Here is an 18,940-nt window from a genome sequence, read left to right on the forward strand (position 1 = left end):
GACAACAATAAAATATCCTCCCTGGATTCTTCAATGTTTCTGAAGTCTTGATTACAGACACTGCACCACATCTACATTTTCTAGGTATCCCTCTTTCTTGTCCACGACGACTGTAGCTTGCTTTCAACCCTTAGCCAAATTCCCAAATCAAAATTCGCATATATTTTATCGAAATTGAATAACTAAAATCAACCAAAACACAAATTATTACTTACCCGAACTAGATGATGAATACATTGGATGCATCTCCTTCAGATTGGGTCGAAATTGAAAACCCCCAAATTCTAGGGTTCTTCCGCCGTAGAGAGAGTTTCGGGAGAGATGAAGAGAGATTTTTTGAGACAAATAAAAAACGACGTCGTTTTGGCCAAAATTTTTCATTCTCCGTTTTGCCAAAACGACGTCGTCTGGATCGCTGTGCACATGTGGAATCCACGTCAGAACGCTTAAACGGAAGCTTAACAGAGTTAGTCGTGAAACACGTTTTTGTATTTTTTGGCACATAAATTATACTTGGTGTATTAGTTTCGAAGTTGGGGTGTGGAATTCAAATATATAGAAACATAAGGTATGTTTAGGCCAGATTATTAGTCAAATGTATGAATTCAACACAGGACTATTGTCGGGGTATGAAAAAGCCGTTTTTCCGAAAGAATGAACATAGATCCTAAACTATAGAATGATTCAAATACTATGGAACGAACCTCTGAGCGTTGATAGACCGGACCGGAGCTTAGCATATTCACGAAACAGCCAGAAATAATACCACCGCAGCCATGATGAAGAAGAAACCATGTATTTATTTAAAAACAGAGGAACTTTAGGACTCAAGTAAGATAGAGAGAAACAGAGAGAGATGATTCTAGATCGCTTTAGGGTTTTTTTTTTCCTCTCCTAGTTTTGATATCGAGAACCGTATTTAAAGAGAAGGGGTTAATTAATTAAATTTTATCTTTTAATTTTACAAAAATATTACCGTTACATACATACACTGTTACACCGTTTTAAAAAAAGTTACCGTTCATATAACGTTCATGTTTGTTGACTTGTTGTAACAAGGAAATACCCAGATATATTTCTAAAAAAAAAAAAAAAAGGAAAACACCAGTCACGTCGAACCGGATTAAACCGAAGTTAGCCGTCTCTTGACTGATTCGATTCAGTCTTTATTAATTTGTGGTTACTATATAGTCCTGGACCACAACGTCCCAATCCCAATCCATGATCGTGTTTATAACCCAACCAAATCTCATTGGTTTAGCTGGTTTTGTCCATTACAGCTTAATTAGATTAGATCCTTTTGACAAAATAATAAAAATATTATATACTATACCTTTTTACGTAAAAATAAAAAACGAGACAATGTATACAATTACTTCCAACGTACTCTCAAAGGTCACACCAGGAACAATCAGAGCAAGAGCAACAATGGAGTCTGCTAAACCTAACCTCGACGGCTACCAAAACATCTTGATGATGCGTCACGGTGATCGCATTGACAAAATCGATCCACTCTGGCTCGATACAGCCACCAGACCATGGGATCCTCCACTCGTTCAAGACGGTATGGTTCGAGCGTTTCAAACTGGTCAACGTATTCGATCTCAGATCCACTTTCCGATTCACCGTGTTTTCGTCTCTCCTTTCATCCGCTGCGTTCAGACTGCTTCCGAAGTTATCGCTGCTCTCTCAGCCGTCGATTTCGATCCTAACGCTACTTCTTCTAAAGACGTCGTTTCGATTGATAAGTCTAAGTTTAAGGTCAGGGTCTGAATGAACTTTGATTCAATCTCTAGTCTCTAGAATGTTGATTTGAATCGGAGATAAGCGTTGTTTAAGGTGATTCTTGTATGCTTCTCTCAGGTTTCTATTGAGTTTGGATTGAGTGAGATGTTGAACTCAATTGCTATTAGCCCTGAGATTGCTCCAAAAGATGGGAAGTTTGATTTCATGATTTCAGATCTTGAAGCTATGTTTCCTGATGGTATGGTTGATCGTAGTGTGGATCCTGTTTATAAAGAGGTGCGCTTTAGGACATATCTATCTAGTCTCTAGAGACTTGTCTTGTTCTGTTTCTGACTATCTTTTTTAATCTTGGAAGCAATCTTGATGAGTATAGACTTTGATATCTGACTTGTTGGGTGTGTTTTAGATGCCGCAATGGGAAGAGACAGTGGAAGGATGTACAGATAGATTTCTTAATGTGATAAAGACTCTTGCTGATAAGTATCCTTCTGAGAACTTGCTCTTAGTCACTCACGGTACTACTACACATTCTTTACTTTTTATCAATTATCAATCTATAATTCTTTCTGCCTCGTTTCCTTATGAGTCTATGAATCTAAGTCAGTCCCTTTCTTCAATCAGTTCATGTTTTGGTTGGGAAAATGCAGGGGAAGGAGTAAGGACAACATTTGCAACTTTTAAAGGCGTAGATGTGTACGACGTAGAGTATTGTGCTTGTGCTGAACTGAGAAGACAGGTCTTGAGTAAAGATGGATCTACTTTACCTGGAGGAGAATTCGAGGTGATTACAAGTCTTAGTCAAAGTGGAATCAAGTACCATTCCTTGATTACCACAGACCAAACTTCTGTTTAACTCAGGTGTGTGTGTTCCGGATGATCATGGCATTATAAAACAGGATACTGGCTAATGGTTATCTAGAAACTTCTGGTTAACCGGACATGACCTTCACTACAAATGGGAACGTTACGTATACAACAAGAACAATATTGTAGTCATACCAAGGAAAAAAGGGCTGATGATTCATTCAACCATTATTATATTTAACACATGGATTTGTGGAAACTTATGTGTTGTTTCATTGAATAAGCCAATAAAACTTTTAACTGAACGAGTAAACTTAACGTCAAAGTAAAGACATATTCTCAGTATTTTACTATGACATCCTTATTTTTGAGAATAACTTTTTTGGAATTTGTCTATCTAACAAATGATTTCTAAATATGATTGGTCAAACTATATTAAATAAGATTTTAAAGAAAGTCATTAGCGTGGGGTTTGTGACCAACAACCCCCTCCATTAAGGAATTGTTCGATTTCTAATTAAACTAGTTAAAATAAGTTGCAAATCATATGATATGACAGGGAGATATTAACATCCAAATTGTATTAATAAGTAATCGGGTCACTATATTGCATCATCCCATTTAGTTTATTTGAAAGATCATAGCCTTGTTTTGTCACGTCATTCAATTCATCACCAGTTCACCACCCACCTATACATGTATTTGCTTCTTCTTTTTTTCTTGTTTACCCAATCTTTCTTTCTAAAATAAAAGCTACAAAAAAACATTATCTTCTTTTGTTCACAAATATATATTATCTTCTTGTAAAATATGAATGACTAGTCGTGTTAATACGATCTCGACATATGTATATCAGTATATATCGATGGAGAGACAAAGTATCAAATAAGTAGTTTCCAAGTCATATTGTATATTTTATACAATTTGCATTTAAAACAACAAAGAGTTTATAGCACTTTTTCCAATACAAAAAGAAAATATTACTATTGTGTAATGGTGCTATGAACACATCATATTCTCGAATGAGAAAAACCTTTGCAGTTTCCTACTCTTTTGAAAAAGATCACAACCAGTTGTTATAAAAACAATTAATTTTAAGGGTATTATTTCTCAACAATTTACTAGGAGTGAGTGGCACTTATTAATGTTAATGACATATCCACAAAAAATTAAAAAACAAAAATAAAATATAATTCCCCTTATAAATACGAATCCATAACAGTCGCAAAAAAAACGAAGAGAAAGAAGAAGAAGAAAGAAACAAAAACAATGGAGTCTCCCAAATCAAACAACATGGATGATGGCAGCTACCAAAACATCTTCGTGATGCGTCACGGTGATCGAATCGACAATTTCGAGCCACTCTGGGTTTCAACAGCCGAGAGACCTTGGGATCCTCCTCTCGTTCAAGACGGTATGATCCGAGCGTTTCGTACCGGTCAAAGGATCCGATCTCAGATCGCGTTTCCGATTCACCGCGTCTTCGTCTCCCCTTTTCTCCGATGCGTCCAGACTGCTTCCGAAGTCGTCTCTGCTCTCTCTGCCGTCAATGTCGATCCAAACGCCATGTCTTCCCCAGACGTCCCTTCCATTGATACATCTAAGCTCAAGGTCCGTCAGATCATACCCAAATCATCATCTTAAACCACAAAAGTCTTCTCCTTTTTTGTTGGGTTTCAATTTTTTTGAGTCTAGGAAGTTGAATCGAACTGTGATAACCAATACCATCATCGTTCAAATCAGCTGAGATGTTTATTTATGTGTGCTTTCTCTTCTCAGGTTTCTATTGAGCTAGGTTTGTGTGAGATGCTGAACGCAGTGGCTATTAGGCGTGAGTTTGCTCCTAAAGATGGAAACTTTGACTTTAGTATTTCAGATCTTGAAGCTATGTTTCCTGAGGGAATGGTTGATCGTAATGTGGATATGGTTTATAAAGAGGTGCTTTTTTACTCTCTTTAGGACCTTCCAAGTTTTGATTTTTTACTTGATTAAAAACATTGATCCTTGGTTCCTTATGTTCAGTTGCCAAAATGGGAAGAGTCTGTTGAAGGCTGCAGAGATCGATATGTTAAAGTTGTAAAAGCTCTTGCTGATAAGTATCCTTCAGAGAATTTGCTCTTAGTCACTCACGGTATGCAAGTTTCTGACTTTTAGGTTCTGTATCTGTCAAATAACACTCTTGTATGGATCTTGTATAACTTCCTCCTTTGGCATTGATCAATTTCAATCCGTCTTAACTCAGTCAGATGTTAATCAGTTCCCTTCTCTGATGAACTATCCGCCGTTTCAATGTTGTTGTTAACTTCTAAACTTCTTTGATGAAATTTTTTCAGGGGAAGGAGTTGGAACTACATTTTCAACGTTCTATAAAGATACAACTGTGTATGAAGTAGACTACTGTGCTTATGTTGAATTGAGAAGAGAGGTTTCAAGTAAAGATGGGTCTGCTAAAGCTGGGGAGTATGAGGTGGTTTTGAGTCATGGTAAAGCTGGAATCAGGTTCAGTCATGATCCTGCCCAGTCATGAAGCCAATCACCGGTTTAGTCATCAATTTGTCTTCAGTGTCCTCTGTTTCTGTACTTTTGATTGTATTTGAACTGCTTTTGTATGAATTATGTTTCAAAGTTTTCATTCAATCGAATAAGATTTTATACTTCTGCCAAAAAAAAAAACAATACAATCATATTAACAAGGAAGCAAGAATTGTCATTACATAGTTAGATTGTTGCTTGAAACATCTAGAAACAGTTCTTCATATAGTTAATAGAACGGCATCAAATTAGACCTAAACACAACACAAAGGAAGACCAATCTACAGGCAAGAAGGACAATCTAAGGAGTCCGGATCGGATCAACTTGATCAAACATATCAGCAGGGAAATCGTCTAAGAAAACATCAGCTTCTTCATCCTTTGAAACATGTCTGCATCTTCTCGGGGCAGGGGAGGGCTCAGAAAACGGCTGAGGAAGAGCGAACAATGGCTCAGAAGAATCAGCAGGTCCAAGTATATCGTAGTAAAAAGGGTCGTCAAGTCTAGCCAAAAGCTCTCTGCTTTCCGGAGAAAAAGGGATAAGAGCTTGCTGATTTGCTGCATCGTTATGTGAGTCAGAGAACTCAGCTATAACAAGATCAGTGCCAAAAGTGAAAGGCTGATGCTCTAACTTAATACCCAAATCAGGCAATCTCAAGCCTTTATCATCAACTTGATCAGAAGAAGAATAAGGAACCTTCATCAACGATGAAGAAGAAGAAACTGTAATATCTTCTTCCTCAACCAAACTAAAACCCTGAAACCACAAAGTTAAAAAACTCAAAACTCAAAAACAAAGTAAAAAACTTGTGAATTTGTAGTCAGTAGATAACCTGAGTGGGATTGCAAGATTGACGGATTGGTTTGACGTGTTTGCCCTTGCATCGATGAGAAGAAGAAGTGGAAGCATCAGAGGAGGAGTTATGAAGAATCCTAGCGAGTCTCTTTTGTCTGCTACTCCAGAAGTTCTTAACATCGTTATCAGTTCTTCCAGGTAGATACGTAGCGATTCTAGCCCATTTGTTCCCAAACTCAGATTGCAACTCAATCACAACCCTCTCTTCATCAGCCGAGAACTTGCATCCACTTCAATCAACCCCCAAAACAACAAAACAAAACCCTAAATTTTTAAAGCAAGCAAATACACCAAAATTGAACAGAGAGAGAGGAGAAAGATGTGTACTTTTTGAGATTGGGACGGAGTTTGTTGACCCAACGGAGACGACAAGATTTGCCAGTGCGGTGAAGAAGACCTTTGGATCGAATGGAGCTCCAGTCACGAGGACCGTATCTCTTAACATGGTTGATCAATACTTCGTCTTCTTCGGCTTTCCATGGCCCTTTCTTTATCTCTTCCTTCTTATTATTCGTTTCCATTTTCCTCATCTCTCTAACTCTCACTGATCTCTCGGCTTGTTTTCTAATTTTGTTGGTGTTACTCTTCTCTCTGTTCTTCTTCTTCTTCTCTTTGGGTTTTGTAGTGACGGTTGGATGCGGTTATCACCCACATTTACCCATTACCCCCTCCACTCTCTCAGTACCCCACTCCCCAAGTTTCTCTCTCTCACATTTCGAATTTGCTAATTTTACTAAACTACCCTCGTGTTTTTTTACTTTACATTATTAGCCCAATACTAAGCCCAAATCAAGTGAGCCCGTCTAAGGCCCCCTTATTTTGTACATGCACGTGGGTTGTGATTTATGACTACTAATTTTCTTAATATATGTGGAGATTAGTGCGTTGAATGTGCGTGTGAAAGAGTTGTGCCTCTTTAGTCTTTATCCGCATTGTTTTACTCAAAACGTGCCAAATTCTATTTTATACGTATTCAGAAAACACGAAAACAGAAGAGAATAAAAGAGAGTAATGTATTCTTCTTTATAAGTTGCAATGAGCAACACGATAACGAATATTAAATTAAAAAATGCTAGAACATGACTGATTTTTTTAATACTGTTGATACCAGCCTTGAGCTGTGGGTTTCGAAAGCTGCATCTGATGCCTTCCTCTTTACGGTAATTAATTAACTTATCTGCTTCTCTTTAACCAAAAAACAATGGCTGAACCGGTTCTTTAATTTAAATTAATTTTCTTAATCTATAAAAAAATAAGGCTGCAAATGGTTGCATAAAATTAAAAGAGTTAGAAATATTAAGCTGAACAAAATTGGGTTAAACATTATTCAACTTATTCATCTCCAAAATAGTGGTTGAACAAGTTGAACAAATTTGCTGTAGGATTAGTTTTATTTTTCAACTTTTTAGGTTGAACGGATTGAATAGTTTTTTCCAACTTCTTCAACCTCTTCTATTCAAATGGTGAAAGTTGGTTGAATAATTTTTTTCAACTCCTCCAACCTTTTCAATTGTGCAACCATTTGCACCCTAAGTATAGTTTTCTTTTTGGTCGGAAAAAGTAAGTATAATTTAACCAATTTAGGATATGATTCTGGTTTCGAATCAATTACAGTATATTATATATTTTTAATCCGGATTAAGCAACTATGGTCATGAACTCATGGCCTACTTAAGTTGTCTTCTTTCTTTCACTATAAACTTAAAACTTTCAAGAGAGACTGTCAAATTCTCAAGACAATGGAACGAACCTTGGATCTTGAATCGGGCTCAAACCATGATGAGTCGACGAAGAAATCACCTGCTCCTGGGATGTGGCGTTTTCCTACAAATCCTGATCTTTGTTGTATCTACAGAGTCCCAAACTGCTTACGTCAAGTAAGCCCGGAAGCATACACGCCTCAACTGGTTCTCATTGGACCTCTTCACCGATCTTTAATATCTCAAGCTCTCAAGTCTCGTGGAGATATCACAAACACGAAGCTCATGGGCTACTTGAACATGGAGGGCCACAAGAAAGTTTACTTGATGGAGTTCTCACGAAGGGTTGAAGGGAAGAAAGCAGTCATTGATGGATTCAGGAAGATAATAGAAGAAGACGAAGATCTTATCAGGGCAAGCTACTCTGAATCAACGGCTTGGATTCCATCTCAGGAGTTCGTGGACATGATCTTGCACGACTCTGTTTTCATACTAGAGCTCTTTTTGAGGTTTTACGTAAAAGGACCAGAGAAAATAGGGGATCCTCTCATGGACGAGCCTTGTCTTGTACACACAGTCACTGGAGATCTCGTCTTGCTCGAGAACCAGCTTCCTTACTTCATCCTCGAGAAACTCTTCGATCCAATAGTTTCAATACTCTCCTCGCACGAGACGTTCCGTGAATTAACCATCACTCATTTTCGAGTCCAAGACAAGATTGGAAACAACTCAAAGTTTAGACATTTTACTGATATGGCAAGGTGTGTCCGCGTGGAGACAGTTCCAGAACATGGTTATGGGATATTCAGGCCTATGTATGAAATGTATAATGCGGATAAGCTAGACAACGGGGGAGTAAAATTCGAGGTCCTGGAAGACGAGCTGTTGGTCGAGGTGAAATTCACCAAAGGTGTTTTGAATATACCATGTTTTTTAGCTGATGACGATGCAGAGATGATACTTCGAAACATAATGGCACTTGAGCAATGCCATTATCCGTTCAACGCCCATGTATGTAACTACGTCATGTTCTTAGATTTTCTCATAGACACCGAGAAGGACGTCGACTTGCTTGTCGAGAAAGGTACTTAAATTAGTAGATTGACCTATTTATCTTGTCTATTTGTGTTTGTATCTTCACACTTTAATATGTTGTGAGATCCTAACAACTTGTGTACGTACGAGTGAGTATTGATTGATTCATTATGGTTTTTGGTTTTTGTAAGGAATAATAAACAATTGGCTTGGGCAACATCGTGCGGTAGCTAAGATGGTGAACAAGCTCTGTCTAGGAGTCATGCATGATGGCTCTTACTATTGTGATATCGCAACGGAAGTAATGGAACACTACAACAACAAATGCAATAAGTCACACGCCATCCTAAGGCGCGTGTATTGCAGCGACCTGTGGACAGGGACAGCCACCGCAGCCGCTACGTGTCTACTGCTGATGACTCTTGTCCAGACGGTATTTTCGATCATTTCAGTTATAAAGAAGTGAAATTCTTTCACCCTTGTTCGAATTAATATAGCTAGTACGTAGTGACTAGCTAGATTTGTTGTCCGTCTAAATAATCACTTTATTAATTTCTTGTCCCAAAAATATTATGAAGTTGTAGAGTTTGATTCGGAGAGTTATCGCAATCAATAAGCTAATTTGTACTGACTCATTTAACTTTTAACGAATTTAACTTTCTTCTTATGAGTAGGAAAGATCGTCGGAAAGCTATGAAAGTTTAAACTATCGATCGTAACATCTGACTGTTTTGTTTTATGGGTGCAGGTGAAAGTGAATTTGTTATTATAAGAATCAATTCACAGATTTGCCAATATTATGATTGCGAAAAAATTAGTAACAGTTGCTGTGCCCTTAGTGAAGAAATGCATTTTAGGACGAAATAAAACCTCTCCATAATCATTGATAAAAAGTCAATGTTTTTCATACACACACAAACGACATTAAAAACAAACTACATTAATTAGCTATCGAGAACTAAAGAGTAAGCCTGTTCGTTTCGTCGCCGCAATTACCTGCGGCTGCGGCAGCCGCATGTGTTGTTGTTCGTTTGGTTGCGATAGGTGCTTGCGGCGAACGCTGATTCTAATTTTGAACGTCGATTAGTTGCGGCGATCAAAAAGGTTGCGTCCCTATGTTTTGGGTCTCATTCAACAACGCTTAGAGGTTCTTCTGGTCTGGGGGATAGGCTTCCCCTCGGCAGATAGTTTTGCCCAAAGGACAACATGATTCCAACTCCTAAACTCTTTGTCAGCGTCGTCATAGTTGCTATCAGAGATAAAAATTATCATTGATCGTGCTTTACCGTGACTACCAGCATAAAAACCCATGTCACCTAAAAGAGCCATATCTCTCCGATGATGCTTATGCTCTCCTTTCGGGCCTGAAACCAACCATAAAAAACACGCAGACATATGAATAATAATAAACACCAGACAAGAAAAATAATAAGATATAATTAATTAATGATATTCACCTCTTGCTACGCGCTTGAGTTTGATTCCGGCGTAAGCAAATTCATAGTCCGGGGTCCGATTCTTATCACTAGCAAAAGCCCTGATTGTGATCGGACCACGATGTCCAACTTCCGCAAGTGTCGCTTTGATATTCTCTGCAACATCACGAGCAGTGAGACCATCAGGGATCTTGTAGTCCTCGACGTCCCAGAAGACGCCTGCTGCTTTAGGCACTGCGGAGATTTTTATTTTATTTTTAACAATCAATTAAGACGCATTAAAACACAAGGACGATTTAGGAATCGAAACACGGTAGTATATTTGCAATTTCTTCAACTACAAAAAGAAGAAAAAAAAAAGAGATAGATAAAACAATTCTAAAATCACCAAGGTCTTCGGTATCAGCCATGGTACTAATGGACTGATCGAAACATTTGGAGAGAAAGGGGCGGAACAAAGGCAGACGAGAGTTGATCAAAGGCAGACGAGAGTTGATCAAAGGCTTGCAGCTACGAAATTGACTCATAAACATGGTGTTTTGACAGGAGAAAGAGCCAGCCGGAAACAAAAAGGAAGACGAGTGAGAGTGAGAATTAGGGTTTATGATGTCAATATATAAGAAAAATGAAGGGGTATAGCGGTTTTATAGCTAACGAATACTACTGACTAAGTCCATAGCTCACTTTCGTAAATGGCCCTTCTTAAAAAAAAACCCTATAAGAATAAACTAAAAACATACAATATGATAATATGTATATCGGGCTAAAAGCTGCCGGAAGGAATATAAAATTATAATTTTTGAACTTCTTAAAGATTGTAAAAAGATTAGGATTTAACCTGGAAGAATGTAAAAAGATTAGGATTTAACCTGGAGTAGTATACTGTGACATAATTTTATTCTTTATATTATCATAATTTAATATTGATGGTTTATATTATCATAATTTAATATTGATGGTGTTAATTAACAAAAGTCAAATTAATGATTTACCTAGGGGTGGGCGTTCGGTTTGGTTTTGGTTCGGTTTTTTTGGTTTACGGTTTTTTTTTTTGTATTATAAAATTGAAACCATATAGAAACCACATGTATTTTGGTTTGTTTTGACGGTTTATCGGTTTTATTAAAAATTGAACCATATAAAAATCATATGTATCTCATTTTGGTTTGGTTACGGTTTTATTAGATTATTCCATATTTTACAACCAAAAAAGTTAAGTTTGTTGCATAAAATAAACAAAAAAATAGATATATTCAATAAGTTATACATAATTTCAAATAATAGGGTCTAAATCTAGTTTAGGAAACCCAAAACTTCCAAATAAATACCAAATCAAAATAATTCAAATAATTATTAAATATAATATAAAGACATTATTAAATATAATATAAAGTGCACATATATAATAAATTTATATAGATATTCAAAATATTCATCGAACCAAAAAAACCATTTGGTTTTACGGTTTTTAACCAAACCAGACCCAAACCATTTGGTTGATAAATATGACAACCAAATGAATTTTTAGACTAAACCGTAACCAAACCAAACCATTTATTTTTGTTTGGTTTGGTTTGGTTTTTTGGATTACAGATTTTTTGCCCGTGGTGTAGGACCCAGTTACTAATATCTTAAATTTATATTAATATCGATTCAAACCGTTTCACCATATAATCTCGTCTAACAATATTTTAAAATTTTTCTAATAGAAATGTTCATAGTTTAAAATTTTTTATATCCAGTAATTAAATGGTTCGACTAAATATACAAATTAAACCGAATATATTTTTTTAAATTTGGATGCTTGTTTAGTTAAATTTCATGCTCATTCAAATAATTCATTTTGCTTTTATTTATAATATCACACTAAACCATTGTCCAAAAACTAGATTAGGTACCTACACGCTGTGCGGGATTTTAATTTAAAACTTTTATCAATACAAAATTTTAAATATAAATATAATCGTTAGAATTTTTAAAAGATTTTACTTTATGTATGTGCATTATTTTCTAAGAGTTTAGTAGAAAAAATAAACACTTTTCACTATACAATCTCATCGTTATCTTCTACGAATCACTCGTCGTCTCCCGATATCTACTTTCTTTTCACATTCTATTGGATCACATGTTATATATTCGATATGAATTGATTCTCAAGAAATATCATATCTATTTCCTCCTTACTACTCCCTCCGTTAATAATATAAGATATTTTAGAGAAATTTATTTGTGTCATAATATAAGATGATTTCAAGTTTTATGCAATTTTTAATTTAATAGGATATCTTATATCAATTCTATTATGTAGTGCTGTTTATAATTGGTTGAACTTTTTAAAATTATACACTTCTTAATCTTCATGTTTTTAGTTAAAATATCATATATTTTGAAATGGAAAAAGTATTTTTCAATACTTATTTTTCTAATAAGTTGCATGATTTTCTTTTGTTATAGTGATTGTCAAAATATCTTGGGGAGATGTTTGTCATGAGGTTTCTTTATTGTGTTTTGTTGCATGTAAAATTGCTTATAGAGCGGTTCGAGGGATGGCGCTTGGGAGGGGACCATATAAAATGCTCTGGTCCCTGACCTGAGGAGATGTACGGGCCTAGGCCCGGAGCCTCTTAGTAATTTAAAAGAAAAAAAAAATTGCTTATAGAGAACAAATCTCACACATGAACTCATTTCTATTTACATACATCGAATTTCAACGTCAAATTTTTCATTTTATCTTGAACGTTTGAAAGATATAAATTTTCTTTTTCACATTTATAGTTCTCGATAGTATGAATTTAGAAAATATTTTTAATTTTTATATTCCTAAAATGTGTCACTTACTACTCCTTTTGGTGTACCCCTTTTCAAAAATAACTCTTTCATCTATCCATTTTAAAAAACACCCCTTTTTAAATATGAAAAATTGTAAAGTTTTATATGGTTTATAAGGTGCTTCTAGATAATAACTACTATTTGGAGACTCAATCAAATATTATAAAGTTTTAAAAGGTTTTAAAAAGCTTTTACAAGATTTTTAAGAGGTTTACAAGGGTTTTAAAAAAAAATTTAAACAATTTTAAAAGGTATTTATACAATATTTATAAAATATATAAAATATTTTATAAGCATATAAAGGTAATTTGTGTATCTTATTATATAAAGTTTGATGTCAAAGTTACTCATTAACGAGATCGTGACACGTATCAATTGTATCGATAAAATATCGACACGTGTTCAGATTACTAATTAATATGATCACGACATGTGTCGAATTAACAATCTTAGATTTTGACACATGTCTAAGTTTAGTGATTTTAGATTTTGACACATGTATAAGTTAATCACTAAAAAAAGTTAAAAAAATATTTAGCAAACAAAAAAAAACTAATCCAAAAGCAAAAAAAAAATGTTTACCTATCACCGTAAGGAAATAGAGCATATGTTTTATTATATAAAGATGTATCTTAATTGATATCTCATATCAAATCAAAACTTTAAGTACGCTATAAAATCATGAACACCAAAGAAACAAATACAAACCATGATCATAAAACCTTGTTAGCAAAAAAAAAAAAGGGGTATAATGATTGTTGATCAGATTGCTATGATCGTAAAGACACTTGCAGATGAACCTCATATAAGGTTGGATTTAACTAAACTTCATATATGGATAGACAAACTAAATCCATATGTAAGTAAAATATTTATGTAATGCTACACATATATCTTCGACTACTTCCACCTTCTGACTATTTTCACATTATTAATAATAGACATCATATTATTTAAAATTTTTTTTATTGATTTTCATTGTGTAACATAGTTTACCAAAATACAAGTTTCTCAAATTACAACTTTGCAACTTAGACGATGGTAAGGACTTCTATTATGTTTGTCTTATACAATTTGGGATGACGAATCTACATACTATCAATATTTGTTTATTCCTTCTTTTTAATATTTTAGTTTAATTATGTTGTATTATTTTTAGATTTTAGTTATACTATTTAGTTAAATTTGATTTTCTTATAAGAAATTCATGATATTTTAAAATAAAATTTTCTATATTATTATGAGTTTATTTTTTTTATTTTTCAGTTAAAAATATGTAAGATCAATATTTATTTATTCCTTTCAAAATAAATTTTTTAAATTTTATATGTTGTAGTTTTTTTAGATTTTTTTTATTTTAGTTTATATTTTATATCTATAAATTATCTAAGACTCATATATCATCGTGGTTATAAACTTTTTGTAACTATCTTTTAGTTTCTCAAATTTTATTGGGTTGGTCATAAACTCATTGCAATCGTGTAGATATTTTTTTTTCAGTTTTTCATCCAAAACTTTTTTTTTGGTAAATAATTTTAGTGGTCAAATAAGCTGTCACTACAAATTTTAGTGGTGAAAAGAAACTATGTCAAAGTGAAAGTAAAGAGACAAAAATTGACTTAATTTATTCACATAGATATTTTATAGGTGGTGATAAATTGAGTATTTTAACAACAAAATATTTTAGTATGTAAGAACACATTATTAGTGGTAAAACATAGAGGAAAATTGTACGTGTATGCTAATAAAATGACGCTTTGACGGGTTGATTGCATGTAAAAAAATTAGTGAATAAGTTGTTAGACGTAATGGTTAATGTTTGAAAAATATTTTGGTGGTCGATAATTTAGCTTTAGGTTATTGTAAGAATTGTAATAATAATTTTAAAATATAAGAATATAATTAGTGTATTAAAGTAAAAACTTCTCTATAACTAAAAATATTTATCTATTTATTTTTAGAAAATATATCTCAATTACAAAATAAATATTTTTATATTTTAAAAAAATTTTGTTTTATTAAATAATTTTAAAAAACAAACTATAGAAAAGTGAATCGAGAACCAAAGAGTGTATGGGTCTCATTCAATCACGCGCAGCGGTTCTTCTGGTCTGGGGGATAGGCTTCCCCTCGGCAGATAGTTTTGTCCGAAGGACAATATAATTCCGACTCCTTAACTCTTTTTCAATGTATTCATAGTTGCTATCTGAGATATACATTATCGTTGCTCGTGCTTTATCCTGACTAGCATTAAGAGCAAAAGAACACATGTCACATAAAAGAGACATATCTCTCCGATGATGCTTATGCTCTCCTTTCGGACCTGAAACCAACCATAAAAAACACGCAGACATATGAATAATAATAAACACTAGACAAGTAAAATAAGAGAATTATTAATGATTCACCTCTTGCTACGCGCTTGAGGTGGATTCCGGCGTAAGCAAATTCATAGTCCGGGATCCGATTCTTATCATTAGCAAAAGCCCTGATTGTGATCGGACCACGATGTCCAATTTCCGCAAGTCTCGCTTTGATATTCTCCGAAACAGCACGAGCAGTGAGACCATCAGGGATCTTGTAGTCCTCGACGTCCCAGAAGATGCCTGCTACTTTAGGCACTGCGGATATATATATATATTTTAACAATTAAGACGCATTAAAGCACAAGGACGATTTAGGAATCGAAACACAGTAGTATACTTGCAATTTCTTCAACAAAAAAAAAAAAATTAAAAAAAGAGATAGATAAAACAATTCTAAAATTACCAAGGTCTTCGGTATCAGCCATGGTACTGAAGGACTGTTCGAAACATTTGGAGAGTACGGGGCGGAACAAAGGCAGACGAGAGTTGATCAAAGGCTTGCAGCTACGAAATTGACTCATAAACATGGTGTTTTGACAGGAGAAAGAAAGAGCCGGAAACAAAAAGGAAGACGAGAGAGAGAGAGAGTGAGAATTAGGGTTTATGATGTCAATCATATATATAATAGCAGAGTTTTCTCTCGTTAGAGAGCTCCACCTCAACATAATTTTTTATAAATTTTGTGGACTTTGTCTCTAATTTGAAATTATGTGGGCTTTATCCAGTTTTATAAGCCTACTCTTTTTTATTTAATTTTCCAGAACATAAGTATTTTGATGACAAAATATTAAAAACGTAGAAATATCACTATCAAGACATTTTTAATCGACATGATTCTAAGATAAACCATCAGTCCAAAACATCAAAACCAGTAAAATTATTTCGAAATATACAGGAAAAGAAAACAAAATGGTATTTCTATGTATATTTTAGATTCATAGAAAACAAAATTAAAACAAAATGGAGGTTGGACCAACACAGTTTAATCTTTTAGATTCATAGAAATCAACTTAATAACTAGATAAACCAAACAAAAAGAAACGAAACTCTTCACAACAACACATAGAATAATACACTATCAACGAGCATCAAAATAAAAATAACAACAATCTAATCTACTAAACAACCTACTTAGCTTCCACCAGCAAGCGAAACCAAAATAGACTCAATGAACAGTCTTCCCATGACTTACCAGAAGCATCACCAATCAAACAATCAACCACTCCCCTAAATTGAAAGAAAAATGCATACGTGGATGATGAACAATCGAATTCAAAGGAAAAGGACAAAAATAGTCACGAAGAATGACTGGATGAAGAAGATAATTAAGTACGGACACTCTCATTTCAGAACAAAGCTACCAGAAAATTAACACAAAAATACGGTAAAATCCTATAATAAAACAAGAACTGCCCAACAAGGTAATAAATAATCTTTGGATAATCGCCAAGTAAAAATGGCCCATTTTGGCCACATATATATTGAGGCCTTAATAATACAATATAGATATATATATGAAAGAGAATAACAACTTACACCATACACAAACACATAGGAAAGGAAAAATAAATAAAATGTGAATAAAAATAAAAGAGAAAAATGTCATTAAATGCATGAAGTTATATAGTAAAAACGTTTTTAAAAAGGCTCAACTTTGCTTATGGTGAATTAAATTGTCAACTTTTATTATTTTTTCAGTTAAATCACAAATGTTTATTGACTTTACCAAATTAGACACATAGTTAAGTCAATTAACATATGAATTTTACAATGTAAGTCAACGTTGATAACTTCTGTTAAACAGTGAAACGACGTCGTTTGTAAGTTAAAAATAAAATAACAGAGCCGCTGCGTATATTGACAATTTTACATAACAAAAAATATATATATTGTCGAAGAATTTGAACCTTAGCTTTTTCTCAAATTCAGATTTAAGCCGCCAATGGATTCCATGGGAATCGTCATCTGAACTCCACCGCTATGCCTGGGAATGTCTCAGCGAGGAGATGGTGATCTCCGCCACGAAATCTAGAAAGTGAGATAGAATTAAAATTTGATAAATCGTAATGGAGAAATAGAAAAAAAAATCATAATGGAATTGGTTAATGGAAACGCTTAAATGAGGAAGAAAGAAAATTTTACTGATAAGTACGCGGTTCTATCGATCGTGAGAAGGAGAAAGTCCAAATAAGAGATTACCAAAAAATATATAAATATGTGTTTGGTTAAGTATTGATTAACTCATCCAACAGGTGGCAGGTTCAAATCACCATATCATGTTTTTTCTTTTAATATTACAAATCGACGTCATTTTACTGTTTAACGGATCTTACCGACGTTGACTTAACCCTATAAAATATATCCGTCAGTTGACTTAACTATGTGTTTTATTTGGCAAAATTAACAAAAGTTTGCGATTTAACGTTAAAAAATAATAAAAATTGACAATTTAATTAATATTTTTGCTAACTTCATGCTTTTATTGATATTTTCTCAAAAATAAAATAGAATGGTCAATAGAATAAGAAAGAAGCTTAAAATTGAAACTCCTCTCATCTCCTCCAGTCGCCCTAATTTTCTCTCTAGCAGCCGCCAAGGAAAAAAAAAAATTCAGATCTGAGGTCGGACTGTGGTGGCTTCTATAGCACCGGCTCCGGCCTCCTGTTTCTCTTCAGCTTTAACTTCGTTTTGCTTTCTTGTTGTTCTTTTGATGGGTTTTTGATTGGAGTTTTGTCTTTCTGGGCTTGGTTGGAAGTTAAAATCAAGTTGTATTTGCAGTGGTTAGGCTCGCTTTTGTGTTGTCTACAAATTGCAACAGCCTCCTGATTTTCCCTTGGAGGCCATCGTTTCACGCCATTCACGGAGTTCACAATGGTTCGGGTTCATGTTCTGCATCTGTGGCTTCGTCTCTGGTGATGGTGGCTTGGGTGCTCAACCACGCATTGGACTTCTCCTCTCTGTTTATCTAGGTAAAATCGTTTTATTTTCAAGTGTAGGCTGCGGCAGTTTCAGTGATGTTTGTCGATTAGCATTTCATCTTCTACCACGGTTCGGGAGTTTGATCAGGCAAGGTTCTTCCGGTTCTAGAAGACTAGCTTTCGTAATCTCCTGGCTGTTTTGGATACTTTGTTGGTTTTCCTCTTTACAAGGTGACTTTGATCATTTGTTTGATAGTGGAGATGTTTAGGCCTGCTAACTCTTTGGAGATTCTCTGATTCACTGGTTCATTCTGGTTCGATCTTTTACCCTTCTTGATCTTTCAAGATTGGTGTTACCCAGCTTGGATTTTTCGCTCTTCGACTCTGCATTTTAGATCTGATCGAGATCTAGTCCTTTGGTGTGACTTCTATCTAGGTGGTTATCTGTCGCCTTGAGTTCGACATCCCCATATCCGGAAGAAAGTGCGTGGAACTTGAAGTAGTTCTTCTTGCCGGGTTATGAAGCACAGTTTTAGGAGTTCTGTTACGGTTTCATTTAGGCAGTTTGGCTTCTCAAGAGGAGGTTATGAGTGTCGATGGTTGGCCGAGGGCATCTTCGATACGTTCTATCAAAGAATATCTGGAGTCCTGGTTTCCTTGGTTGGTTCGATATGTCTCCACCTTATCAGTTTCATATGGTCTTTGTCCTGTATTTGTT

General features: G+C 34.6%; 4 protein-coding genes across 4 annotated transcripts; 3 read left to right on the forward strand and 1 right to left on the reverse strand.

The window, feature by feature from the left end:
- Positions 1,336-2,863, forward strand: LOC104788318. Its single transcript, XM_010514066.2, has 4 exons — positions 1,336-1,761; positions 1,864-2,022; positions 2,153-2,261; positions 2,394-2,863. The coding sequence occupies exons 1-4, from the start codon at positions 1,363-1,365 to the stop codon at positions 2,597-2,599; spliced, it is 873 nt and encodes a 290-aa protein (XP_010512368.1). The 5' UTR covers positions 1,336-1,362; the 3' UTR covers positions 2,600-2,863.
- Positions 3,767-5,206, forward strand: LOC104788319. Its single transcript, XM_010514067.1, has 4 exons — positions 3,767-4,161; positions 4,330-4,488; positions 4,573-4,681; positions 4,884-5,206. The coding sequence occupies exons 1-4, from the start codon at positions 3,820-3,822 to the stop codon at positions 5,075-5,077; spliced, it is 804 nt and encodes a 267-aa protein (XP_010512369.1). The 5' UTR covers positions 3,767-3,819; the 3' UTR covers positions 5,078-5,206.
- On the reverse strand, positions 5,384-6,488 carry LOC104788320 (myb-related protein 305-like). The gene is made up of 3 exons (XM_010514068.1): positions 6,266-6,488; positions 5,916-6,168; positions 5,384-5,839 (listed from the first exon to the last, which is right to left on the reverse strand). The coding sequence occupies exons 1-3, from the start codon at positions 6,466-6,468 to the stop codon at positions 5,384-5,386; spliced, it is 912 nt and encodes a 303-aa protein (XP_010512370.1). The 5' UTR covers positions 6,469-6,488.
- Positions 7,662-9,150, forward strand: LOC104788321 (UPF0481 protein At3g47200-like). Its single transcript, XM_010514070.2, has 2 exons — positions 7,662-8,722; positions 8,865-9,150. Exons 1-2 carry the CDS (start codon positions 7,678-7,680, stop codon positions 9,137-9,139), a joined length of 1,320 nt encoding a protein of 439 aa, XP_010512372.1. The 5' UTR covers positions 7,662-7,677; the 3' UTR covers positions 9,140-9,150.

This window comes from Camelina sativa, chromosome 5 (genome assembly GCF_000633955.1).
Source record: "Camelina sativa cultivar DH55 chromosome 5, Cs, whole genome shotgun sequence".
NCBI lineage: Eukaryota > Viridiplantae > Streptophyta > Magnoliopsida > Brassicales > Brassicaceae > Camelina > Camelina sativa.